The 13,296-nt window shown below is 32.0% G+C and overlaps 1 protein-coding gene across 1 annotated transcript; it reads right to left on the bottom strand.

The window, feature by feature from the left end:
* Positions 1 to 949: 949 nt before the first annotated feature.
* Positions 950 to 13,056, bottom strand: LOC115965878 (transcription repressor KAN1-like). The gene is made up of 6 exons (XM_031085173.1): positions 11,854 to 13,056; positions 11,656 to 11,732; positions 11,112 to 11,157; positions 10,429 to 10,576; positions 1,705 to 1,798; positions 950 to 1,186 (listed from the first exon to the last, which is right to left on the bottom strand). The coding sequence occupies exons 1-6, from the start codon at positions 12,593 to 12,595 to the stop codon at positions 1,073 to 1,075; spliced, it is 1,221 nt and encodes a 406-aa protein (XP_030941033.1). The 5' UTR covers positions 12,596 to 13,056; the 3' UTR covers positions 950 to 1,072.
* Positions 13,057 to 13,296: the final 240 nt, after the last annotated feature.

Genomic DNA, 13,296 nt, shown 5'->3' with positions numbered 1-13,296 from the left:
ATACCGTGAGCTTGTAGAGGATAACTCCATACATACATTGCTCTGGAAGGAGGAATTTTTATTTATTTTTAATTAGTTAATTAATTTGGGAAAAGATCCCTCTGTCTGACACGTAAAATTTATTTGATTTTTAAATGATCTCTTTTAAAAAAAAAAGGGATGATGGGATCCATTAATTTGATTTTTCTTCAAAGTAAATAAAGGCCCTTTAATCTTTGCAAAGGCCAATGATGAATGAGGACAGGGACCTAAATCTGTGAAGTTCCTACGTGCCTCAGAATATGCTCCACTTAAGGTTACAGCTATTGTAAGAGAATTATCATATGAGATTTAGTCACAGGATTTGAAACAGTGAGATAATCTTTTTGATCGTCGGCAAAATTAAAAAGGATCAACTAGTGGGTCATAGTGCACCCCGCAATTGCGACAGCATTTTAATCACCGTATCAAGCAACGTGGAATAAGAGCTCAAAAGCAATGATCTATTACTCGATAATTTATCTAAATCTGAAAGGAGCACCAGCTTTATTTATGCATGAATTCTTATGCGAAAAATGTGGTCTGCATGTGAACTAAATTATATATAATATTCCTTACGTCTTTACAGCCAAATCTTTTTACCTTATTCTTAGTGCAAATATATAACATCAAATCGAATATGAATGTACGTGTGTACATATATATATATATATATATATATATATTGACGAAACAAAGAGACCATAAGTCATGCTTTCACACGCTAATCACTCACTTAAATGACCCCACAAAAAAGATATAAAAACGTGTGAAGATAAATGAGAGAATAAAAGCCATATAATGCACCATTATCTGATTCCTTCTTTAATTTTTCCTCTGCTTTTTCTTCATTCATGACATTTGAAAGTAAATGACTCATTCGAGTCATATCAACTCACAATCAAGATCAGCAGCTTTAGCACAAAATGTATGTACAAGCATGGAATTTATACAAGATGATATACCAAAAACTTATAAGAGTGATTTCTTTTAGTGCTTCACTAACTGTACCTAAATATATCACTTCTGGGAAACTACCAACTAATTAAATTAGTCAAAGTTCTTTGCTTTGCCAGTCGGGTCTCCCTAAAGTGAACTCCAAGCTTGGATTTTTGGGGTTTAAACTTGACCCCTTGGAGTTTTTTGATTGAGCAGAATCATCACTTCCCTGCCACGAATTTCGAAACTTATATTAAAATCTAGTCACAGAATAACAATTGAAAAAAAGTAGAACCAGTATTTTTGGTGAACAAACTTTTAAATCATATATAATGCATCATTGATTAAACTGGAATTTTTTTTAATCTAACTTTGATTGCAGACTCTAAACTTTTAGTTGTATATATGCCTTTTGGTTTTATAAAATTTCTCTATAATATATATTTTTTAAAACATTTTGGAAATTAAATTTCCCTAGTATGATTATCTGTTTACATTACCTGTTATTAGCTTTTATACGTCATATTATATACCTAAAGCTACTTATGTATATGACATTACATGCATTCATAGAAATTCAAGGACATATATATATATACATATATGTTTGCTTGCCTTGCGCGGATTAGATAATAGATCGATATTGTACATATTCTAGTCCAAATAATCATATTATTATATTGTTACGTGCATGAAGATAATAAAAAATTAATTCTTTCAAAAGTATCACAATCTTTAGGTAACTACCTCAATTTGGTTTCCAGATCTTTGTTGAAATGACAGCGTTTCTAGTCTTAGTCTGTCCATATTCCTTGAGCTGGCTTGCACCCATGCTCCTCCACTGCAATAATTCCATAGGACAACTAGTTAGTTTTCAATTCTTTTGCCTAAAATTCCCATTGAGCACCGCTCTTTACATTAATAGAAGTCACAATATGGAGATCATTCTCCTTACATTAATAGTGAAGTTTTCATAAGCAGACTACTACTTTAAATGCAATATAATTTATTCAATTTTTGGGTATTGTTGTTTCTGACTGGGTGATTCTGCTTATAGGTTCATCCAAATTGACATAAATGTTCTTGAGACCGAACAACTAGGTCTAACTAGGAAACAAGTAAATAATTTAGCAGACAAAACAGCAGAGTCTCATATAATTCAGCCAAAGCCCCATATATCTCAGTTCATTAATTCAAGTGCAGCTATGATATATGGGTTAACATATGCGCCCATTTAGGTATCATAGATGCACTTTTACTTGGATATCTTGTAAATATGATTACTGAATAAATATAGGTCAGACTCTTGAGTAGGTTGTGTAATTTTGGGGTTAGCTAACCTCATTGAATTTGTGATATACATGTAGCCAGTCTAGTCCTCTTAAGTACTTTCTCAGCCAAAAAAAAAAAAAAAAAGTCCTCTAAGAACTACTTAACTGAACACAAAGCCTTTAGCGCGTTAAATTTATGCTGAGAAAACATCAACTAAAAAGATCTGCTGAAAAGTAATGAGATATAAATCTCGTTAACTGTGAGCTAGACACAAATCAAACAGTTAGCATGACCACAGCTCAAGAAATTTATTCAAGAGAATGAAACGTCCCTGGAAAAGTCTATTATCAATCCTTGTAAACCGCTGGAAGGATGAACTCCAGTGTGCCCTCAAAAACAAGTAATGAGATTTCTGAATTATGCAAAACCTAAACTGGATGATGAATTCATTTTAAGACTAGAATTCTTTCACAGAACAACTGAAATATGTAATTAAGTTTCTAGGCTTCTAGCAAGCTCTTGTAGAATATACAGTGACTTCATCTTTTCAAAATATGTAAATTATAAGTTATTGTTTCAAGAATTTTCCAACATCTTCATGATCTTACTTTGGAATCACAAGAGCACTCAAATCGATTTTCATGGTTCCTTGAATGAACTGAATTCATAAGGCAGAAGGGTGTAATTATCAAAAATAGGACGTATTAATTATGTAAATAGGAAACAAATTCCTACAGATGCTGTAAGCTACCTGATTCCAAGGTCTAGTAAACAAGATTTAGATTCTTTTTCACATCCATACACCAAATCTTGCATTCTAAAATACCAAATGACACTTTAATTATGGCTTATACTTTGGTCAAATTCCAGATCCCACAAATCAATACTTCTTTTTTTCAACAAAATACATTGATCAGAAATTGAATCCATTAACCACATAAGAGAGAGAGAGAGAGAGAGAGAGAGAGAGAGAGAGAGAGAGAGAGAGCGAGAGATTACCAACAAAAGCACCCGTAGGTGTGAAATTTCAAGAGAATTTAGACAAGACCAAATCTATTTCTTATATTGACTAATTTCCATCTAGCAAGCACGGACATAGGTATGGGTATATGACACAGCAACACAGGTAATTTTTTGAAAACTTATAATATAACATGCTAGATAAGACATCAGGATGATATGGTTAAAACATAAATATGGCATTGACGCCTTTTATGAAGTGTCGGTAAATCCTAGATTACCATAGTCAGTTTGTATATCCTATAATTTGCTACCACTTACGTTTGAGCTAACTCATTAACATTTTTGCTTTGACAAATGGGAATAGGATATATTATAAGAACAACGGGAAGGATACCACTTAGGGCAGTTTTCTAGTTACAGCAAGCTATCTCGTTCCTGTATCCATATTGATCTTTCAACTCTTTTCTCGGTAGTATCAAGTCAAAAAAAAAGACGCTTTTCTATAAACAGTTTGTATACATCATTAACCTTGTCTTGAGTAAAATTGGAGACCTTTCATTTCAGTAGTAATAGCTTCTTTCTCATTCTCTTTGTGCAGGTTACCTCATATCTCGGCTCCATGGAAGTAGACACTCTCTTGCCTCTCTTTTTTCCTTTTTTGGCCATAATATATCCTACCTTCAAAATGCTACCTAAGGGGCATTCTAGTGCCAACAACATGAAAGTTAGAAGTCACCTTTCGCATATTTTTGCACTTGATGCTGTGTCAGTGGGTTGAGGAAGAAGAAGAAAGTAGAGACGAAGAAGATTTGAAAGGAAGCCATTTGTGCATTGGAAGCTAGAAAGTAATCAGCTTCTAATTGATATATATATATATATATATATATATATATATGTTAATGCTACCCAACAGATAAATGGGATAGAGAGCTAGAGACTTCTTTTTCTTTACATCATCGGCATTATTTTAGAGTAAGTAAATCAATTATACTTAAATTTACAGTTGATAGTATTTTAATGATTTTATTAAGAAATATTCTATATATATATATATATATATATATATAAAAATCATTATGTGTTTACAGGTCAATTAATGGTAGGAGACATTTGCTCTTTATAATATTTAAGGGAATATTGCTTGATTCTATTAAAACCACAACAAATGTCATCCCATTTATGCAACAATTATATATGTGTTGTTATTATATATGTTAATTGTTTAACCTACTTACCAAAAGAAAAATATTGTTTCACCTTTTTTTAACCAAGGTTGTGCAAGTCAAAGAAAATTAGGTGTCAAGTAATACAAAAGGGGTTGTAAGCAAAAAGGGCACAGATTCACATGCACCAAATTTCTAATTTCAATATCATGAAAGCTTACTGTATCTAATAAATCCTATAGCACTTTTTAGCCATCCCATGTGCGGTGCTGGACTCCAGCCTAATTGAATCTTAGGTCATTGTCAAGTTCCAGGAAAGCTAGTCAAATCCAAGTTTAGAGAATCCACTAAGGAAAGCACTAAGAGTTCATTGCAAATCCCAGTTTGGGCATGTAACTACTGATTCTATAAGTAAGATTCTAAAGTTTGTTTGTTTAGGTAGTAGCTAGGGAACTATATATGAGAGTTATTCTGGAGTTAAAGGAGATCCCAAAGGACTGGCTGGATTCTAACAATGATAGTTTATAAGGGATTGAAGTTACCAAAAGAGGAAGAAAGAAAAGCAACCACTCTTAGGTACTGTAACCTACATCAAGAATGTTTAGATTCTTTCCCTCTTTTGGTGATTTACAAGATGAAACGTAGCCTTCTCCAACCCTATTCCCTTCCCATTGGGTGTCTATTTCCCTATTGCTTTCTTATCTCTATTGCTAAAATGGAAAACTCAAAAAAAATGATACATAAGAAACTACTCATCAATATTTATAAAAGACCGACTAGCTTCCATGTATTTTTTTTAACAATCTTACGTATCTAGTGCATTTTCCATACGATATTGATTATCACAAAATTGGCTCTTCCACAAAGAAATTGTGGTAATAATTAGGAAGTACGGACATTTCATTTAAGGTGTCAGACACTTGATACTCTTCTGATACTTTCGCATGTGTATCCTAGTTGTGTCTTTTTTTTAAAAAAATTTTTAAAAATGTAGGATACAACCAGGACACGAGAACAAGAGGAATCGAATATCCTTTCACAAAACAAAGAGAACATTCATGCTTTGAATGATAATATCACATTTGAAAATTAATAAATATCTTTATCCTTGATTTGTATTCTAATTTCTAAACATCCTTTAATAGTAATGAATTTGCTTTATTATTCATTATTACTCTTAATTTGATAAAAAAAATGATTAATAATATATACGAATAAAATATTTATTATTTTTCTTAAATTGATATTAGTTTAATATTTTATGAAAATAAATGCTTAACTATAAAATATATATTTAATAATTAATTAATATACAGATCCCCGCCATACCCATGTCTTACTTTTTCAAATTAAAATTGCTATGTTACCATCCTGTATCTGTATCTGTACCCGTGTCTATATTTGTACAGGTGCTTCCTAAGGTAATAATTACCTAAGGCCTTAAATGGAAGAATATCATATAGCTTTATTCCTATAGTAAATTACTATATTTAAATAGCCTCTCTGGGGAAAAAAAGTATATGGCAACCTAAAAGAAATATATCTCGTATTTTTTGAAAATTTTCATAGGAAAATGGTCTATGTCTAGTTAAAAATGAAAGAAATTCATTTTCCTTTTTTATTTCTTATTTTTTTTACTTTTTTTTTATCTTTCTCTTTCATTCTTACTTAAAAAAATAAAAAAAATAAAAAAAATATTTACTAAAAAAAGTACTTTCCATTACTCTCTCTCCCTCTCATGTGTTTCATTCAAACCTATATTTCCCTCTTGACTTCTAAATTTATTCTTCCAACTCATATTTAAGGTAAATAAGTTTATATTATTACTTTTACATATTATTATTTATATACAATCATCATGTAAAAAACAAATTCTATCATTAATTTTTGAAGTAGTTTAATTTTTGTATATGAATGTTAAAGTTATTGGGTAATTCTATTATTCAGTGAAGCTAAAATAGAGGCTTGATAAATTAGTTCTAAATTTCTAATGTTCTACTTTTAAATTTATTATATTAAAGTCATATTATAATTTTATATTGTAAACAGTGTATCTTTTGTTTATAAATATGTTTTTCAATATGAAATTAAGAAAAGGTGTCAATAGAGGAAGGAGGGAGAAGGGAGAGTTTGGGGCGACAATTGTAGATATAGAGGTCTTAGACATTGAAGAGGGAAAAAAAGGTCTTCAAAGCTATTGAAGGTGGATGACGGTTACTGATCTAGATCCCGTAGTGTGGCCATCATTAAAAATGTTGGAGGGATAAACACCTTGAGAAACTTTCTTGAGTAATTAATATAATATATAAAGACATATTTAACCCAAATGATCTAAGCCCAATGGATATGTGCTCAATTATGTTATATTAATTACTCATTATTCAATGTGAAACTTCATTTACACATGTACATCCAACAAAAAAGGGAAGGTCTACGAAATTTAGATTGTTCAAAAGTTTGGCCACTCGGAAAATAATAAATAAATAAATGTCAAATATTTTAGAGAAAAGATAGAGTAGGAAGGTGACACAAAATTATGGAAAATTGAAGATCAAAATGAGATTGTTAAATTGCAAAAAGGACACGAAGGCCACAAAGAATTGAAGGCGGGAGGGGGCGGGCATACCATACTTAAACCCCCACCCTTGGGGCTTGAACTAGCAAGCCCATGGAAAACCTACAAGCCCTCATGACAAGGGAAGGTACCAGTTTACCCAACATGGGTGATGGTTGAAAAAGAAATTGTAATTTGAAGAATCTTCTCCTATTTTTATGTGGGAGGACTCTTGAACTATAGCAACCAAAGCTTTTACATCACTATCTATATAAAATTAAATACCTATTCTTTAGTAGAATAGAAATACATTCTTTAGTAGACAAGACATCTTTCACTCTAACAAAAAACTCATTTTGTTGGAATTTAAGTCATTTTTTTACATAAGTTGGAATACATTTATTTGCATTCTTAAAATTTTCAACTTCAACTTTGACATTTTACTACTAGAATTAATTTAAACCATGCTATAAGAGTCTATCTACTTTTTTATCATTGTTTTATTTATATTTGTCTTAAAAGAACAATCTAACTAAGGTTATAAAAACTGGAAATAATTGTGATTTTGAAATACCACTAGCGCAGGACCTTGATCTTGGTTAACAGTTTTTGCAGTGATCAATATTTTGTTTTATTTTATATATTTTATAGGATTTCAAGTAGTTTTGTTTTTTTGAGAAGAAAGGATTTCTTGTAGTTGATACTGTTAAAAAAAATTAGGATATACATGATACTTTCATAAATATTCAAATATGGTTTTGTAAAATATCGTATCCTACCATCGTTTTGTAATAAGTGATGAATATAGCGGCGCTAAGGACTCTTCGCCTTGGATATAAGTCGTTAGAAAAAAACCATGTAAACTCCTCAGATCCCAGACTTGCCATTCCAACTCTGAAGAAACCCTGGCCTCCACGTACTTTAGGTCCTTACTCCTCATAGTGTGTGTCTATATATATATATATATATATATATATATATAAATGCGTGTGTGTGTTGGGAATGCTCCTATACTTTACTTACACTCTTGCATTAGAACTCTTTTCATTGTTGTGCCTAGTCTTTATATTCAAGTGTCTACTTAGGGCTTTTCTTGGCCCAAGTAGCACACAAACGCTCTTTGAGATCTTTCACGCACGTCCGCCAGCGAGAGATAGAGTCTTTAACTTGCATCACGCTCTTTTTCCTTCATAACTATGAACTTTTTCAAACTTTTCTTTTCTTGCTGTATCTCCATTTAATTGATTAGCATTGAAGGCTTTTTTTTTCCTTCTTTTTTCTTTTTTTTCCCCCTAAACTCAAGTTTTTGTTACCCTTTCATCTTGAGTCGAGGAGGGATGTTAGAATATATTAAAAGATTATTATTAATTATCATATTGACATTATATATATATAGGCTACGGTTTTATAGAATAGTATAGAAATGTGTTTTGTAATAATACCATTATTGTTTTTCTCACAACCTAATGTATTCCTATCTATACTATTATATATTTTTTATAACACAATCCAATTCATTATAACAAAAATGTACCCAATAAAAAAAAAAAATTGTGAATGCAGCTCATCAAATCAAAACACATAAATCCTTGGTCCCCTCTCTATATATCATTTTAATTTTCTTTTCTCGATTTTTATAAATATATTTTAAACTATTGTTTTTCCTTCATTGTTTTTTAGTATTATTACTTATGTTAGACTGATATTTTCGAGATGCCTGCTATTTTTCACCAATATTCGCCAATATTTTCAACATTTTGAGGCAGAAATCCCTTGCTAATATTTTAACAAATAATTATTGGTTATTATAATGAAATTGAGAGATTTTAAATTATAGAACAAATATAATGCTAGCAAAATTGTATGTGTGTTTGGTTTAGTGTTTTTCTAGAGCTTATTTGCTTAGGTGTAGCTTCTTAAAACATCACTTCTTTTAGATATAAATAGATCTTTATCCACTTTATAATAAATAAAATAATAATAAAAAACTAATTCAAACTCACCGGTGCATGACAATCATATGTTTTAAAACTATTAGTATATGATAAAAGGATAATGCAATGTCTAGAAGCATAAAGGCTTACAAGCAATTCTAGATTTCAAGAATAATACTACAAACACAACATTTTTCATAAAAATTAAATTGAAAAATTTTTATTGGTTTTAATTTAGACCCTATTATTGATATTATTATTTTTACTTATAAATAACAACTTACCACCTTGATAGTTGTCAAACTTTTTGTGAATTTTTTTTTACATATTTAGACTTATTGAGATTTCAAACCACTTTATATATTTGGTGCGATGGTTACTCTATAAGTATAAGTATTTGTAGAATGTTGAGGATAAGGGCTAGAATTCAAGTCTTCAGGAGAGAGGTTCACACATACGTATATTTAGATTAGACTAAAGTAAAGTTTTTATCTTGTGTAAAAAAATAAAAATAAAAAAGCCAGGAAGAAAGACTATATGCCCAGTAGAGCTGAACTGTATATATCTTGTACAGTGTTGGCTACATTCGAATTAACCAATAATAAAAAAATATATATATATATATATATTGATTTTATTTATATAAATATTAATCTACATTTTACGGCTGCTAAAGTTGGTTACTATAATTCTGAGGGAATTGTTTCAAAAAATATATATAATTCTGAGGGAATAGTACTTAAGTATTAAAAAACAGATATCCATTATCTTTAATTAGCATTATTTATTACTATCTGATCTCCCATGTTTTTAGCTGTACACATACATAACTCGAACTTCTCAGACAAAGTAGAAGACATGCTACAACATTAACTAAATGGTGCTACAACTGAAGTTTGATATTAATGAAACTAAAAGTGAAGGAAAATCTTGGTTAAGGATTTAGTATGAAGAAAAGAGGAATAACCCTAGAATCAGACAATGTAGCTGAGGATGTAAATGTCAACTAAGTAAAGGAATAAGCTCAACTCAAAGATTGCTCTGCCGTTTATTCTAAAAAAAATAAAAAATAAAAAAAAAAATAAATAAATAAATAAAAAGCTCAACCCAAAGATTGCTTGAGAATTTAGACATATTTCAGTGTAAAGATAAGTAATATAGAAGTAAATTACAAATGAATATAGTTATGAAAAAGAGGAAAAAGTTGCGAGGTGTCTCTGTGTCTCATGGACAGTACTGTTGCTTACTATTGTAGCTGCAACTCCCATAATCCCATTTCGTTCTTTACCCAAAAATTAAAAATAAAAATAAAAATCACATTACGTTTGCTAATTTTAAATTTTTAAGTAGTTTTCTCGTGATGATGGGAAAAAGCAGGGAAATAAAGCAAATGAAGAACAAAAGTTGTCAGAAAGAAACTAAAGAAAGTTTCAGAAAAAGGGTCGACCTGCTTTTGAGATTTTCCAAGCTAAAGGTACTCATGCATTGAACACAAAAGAGTGTGCCAAGAAAGTGCATTCATGCTCAAACTATATCGATAAAAGCACAAAGAGAGAGACAGAGAGAGAGAGACAGATTTAATTACCTGGAAGGGTTACTCCATAGATTAGATGGGTACCCAATTTCATGCTCTAAAGCTGCATTTGAAGCTCTTCTTTGATTCAGTAAACAGTTCTCATTTTGATGTAGGGCTGGTGTTGTGTCCAAGAAATTATCTTCGTCTCCAGATCCATCTGATAGAGGTTTCCAACAAATTCAGATCAAGATCATAATATGCATAAGAATGAAAACTATTTTTTTCTTGAAAGCCATAAGAATGTGTACTTTTTTTCTTTGGAGTTAACGACTTCTTCAAATTGACATATTTAATCACATTTATGTTGACACTTGAACAGTTGAACCTTTAGCAACAAACAAAAAAAAAAGAAAGGTTGACATTGAAGCAATCTAGAGCTTCAAAAGTTAAAGCTTTAAAATGAAATTTTTTTTTTTTTTTTTTTTATGAACGCTTTAAAATACAATTTATCTCTTTGACTATGTACATAAGTATAGATGTGTCCATGTAGTACACATATGGACATTATCAATTAATTCACATCCGCATATTTGAACGCTTGTGGCACATGCCTTGTGTGTACGTGTTGTGTGTACGCATGTTATTTAGAGGTGTAAAGCATAAAGCAAAATGAAAGAATCTTTAATAATTCAAATATAGCGGAATTCAGGGAATTATTAAGGGCAAAATGAAGGCTAAGCAATATGAATTACCTGAGGAAGCAGCAGCTTTGTCAGTGTTCTTAACAGTTCGATACATCTGCCAAGGCAGAACAAATTAAAAAAACAATAAATAAATAGAAGATTAAATTAATAAAGAAATCTACAATTTCACAAAGGGAAAAAAATTAATAAAATCTCAGTCAAAAAAATCAAATCAGATGCTTCTCTTTCTGGATTTTTATTGGTTTCTTTAATAGCCACGAGGTATATGTTTGGTAAGGTCAGTAATTGCTTCTATTATTGAGAAATGATGGCTACTTTTTCTCTCTCTTTTTTTCTCTCTCCCCCCTCTAAAAGTAGAAGTTGTCCTGTTCCATAAAGAACAGTTTCAACTGTTCATTCATCCACTGCATTCATCGGTTTCTGTGCCACACGGATAGACAAAGTCTTCACCGCACCCCACACCCTCAGAGAGAGAGAGAGAGAGAGAGAGAGAGCGAGCTTGGGTTGTATTCAATAGAGGAGTGTGTGTTCTCTTTTGGTTTTCTGTGAAGTGTAAGTGAGAGGAAAATGAGTGTTTATCAGCTAGCCGTACCTGTAAATGGCTCTTCACATGAGCAAGTGTAAGATCTTTGACATCCATTAGCTCTAAAACTGACTTTGGAGTAGCCCCTAATAACAACAGCCCAAGACACAAGTAGCGATTAAAGGAAAAGCACCACAAGAAAATCTAGCTATGACTATCTGTAAGTTTCAGTCAAAGAAATAGTGCAGAGAGAGAGAAAGGCTATACTTTCATGGCCACCAAGTAGCTCCACAGCATGAACAAAACGGGCATGAAGAGAACTTGTCCACCGCATTCTTGGTGCCCTCATATTCCTCTTACTCGGCAGCTTTGACATAAATCTTGATCTCATAAACCCATTTGAGTAATCCGAGGCCCCAACCCCATATTGGTGTTGTTGTTGCAAATACTGAATCTGTTGGGGTCTTAGTGTCTCCATGGTTATCCCATTATACCTTGACATGGGTTCAAAACCCCCTATACCACAAGGCCTAAAGGAAGGCGAAGAAGAAGAAGATGGATATGCCATTTGGTTGAAACAAAACTTAGGATCCATCTCTTTGAAATGATCCAAAGTTGAAAAAGGGAACGAATAATTGTTGTTGTTGTTGTACAATGGAATTCCTTTTATGGCTTTGACTCCATCAGGAACATCAAGCAGTGAAATCCCATGATTTATAATATGCCTTGCTTGAACTTCTTCCCTACTAACAGAGCTGAAGTTTCTTCTCCATCGACTCTCAGCCTCCAAATCGTTTATGGGGTTGGATAAAGAGAGCTCGGTGCCTCTAATGGAACCGTCACTGTAGGATTTTAGACTTTCATCTTTGCGCCATATATCGAAGCTGGAATCGGCATCATTGGTGCCAGTGCAAATTGAGGAAGGGGCACTGCTTGGAGGGCTTATGTGCAGTGAAAGATCAGGAATCTGATGCAAAGAGGGTTCCTCAAAAATCTCTTTTCTAGACATTTTTATTCTCAGAAGAAGTACTCTCAAGCTTAGCTGTTTTGGTTCTAAATTAAACAATAAAGTGAAACCTCCTCCACTTAATTAGAATTCATGAGAAACACACACACACACAAATAGCTGTGACTCTGTGACTTTTGAAGTTAGTTTTATTCTACTTCTTGAAATAGAAAACGAAGGAAGAACAAAAATAAAGAGTGATTTGTAACATAAAAAGTATGGATGACTAAGAAAGAAAGAAAAACCTTTATCTCTTTAGCTTAGCGCAGGAAAAAGGAGGATGTGTGGTGTAAGACTAAAGAGGGATGAATTGAAAAGGAAGACTTTTTCTGTTCTTCTTCAAGAATAAAGAGACAGACATCCTCAGGAGAGAGAGAGGGAAGATGTGTGGTGCTGCAAATAAACAATGGAAGAGATTGGCTTGGGGGGAAGAGAGAGAGTTAGGTCTGTGTTCTTTCTTACTACCTCGAGAGTATATATAGGAAAATGACACTCCAACAAAGGCCTGTCTCTCTCTCACTCACTAGTCACGGCCCTTCCTTTTCCCTATAGTCAATACACGCAAAACTACAAAACTTAGGCAATTTGTTTTACTTCCCCGGAGACGACGGGTTAAAAATAACAAGACTCAGAAAGACGGACTTATCCATAATTGTTCTTTCCCCACTCTATTCGCCCTCTCTCTCTCTCTCTCTACTATCCTA

This window comes from Quercus lobata, chromosome 10, assembly GCF_001633185.2.
Source record: "Quercus lobata isolate SW786 chromosome 10, ValleyOak3.0 Primary Assembly, whole genome shotgun sequence".
In the NCBI taxonomy this organism is placed as follows: domain Eukaryota; kingdom Viridiplantae; phylum Streptophyta; class Magnoliopsida; order Fagales; family Fagaceae; genus Quercus; species Quercus lobata.
The sequence above is the reverse complement of the archived record's forward strand: the minus strand, read 5'-3'. Positions and strand labels throughout refer to the sequence as shown.

Coding starts and splice junctions, on each gene's coding strand:
- LOC115965878 (XM_031085173.1), bottom strand. CDS start 12,595: ATGTCTAGAAAAGAGATTTTTGAGGAACCCTCTTTGCATCAGATTCCT. Junction 11,733..11,853: donor GCTACTTGGTGGCCATGAAA/GTATAGCCTTTC, acceptor TGTTGTTATTAG/GGGCTACTCCAAAGTCAGTT. Junction 1,799..10,428: donor CTATGGAGTAACCCTTCCAG/GTAATTAAATCT, acceptor GAATTATTGCAG/TGGAGGAGCATGGGTGCAAG.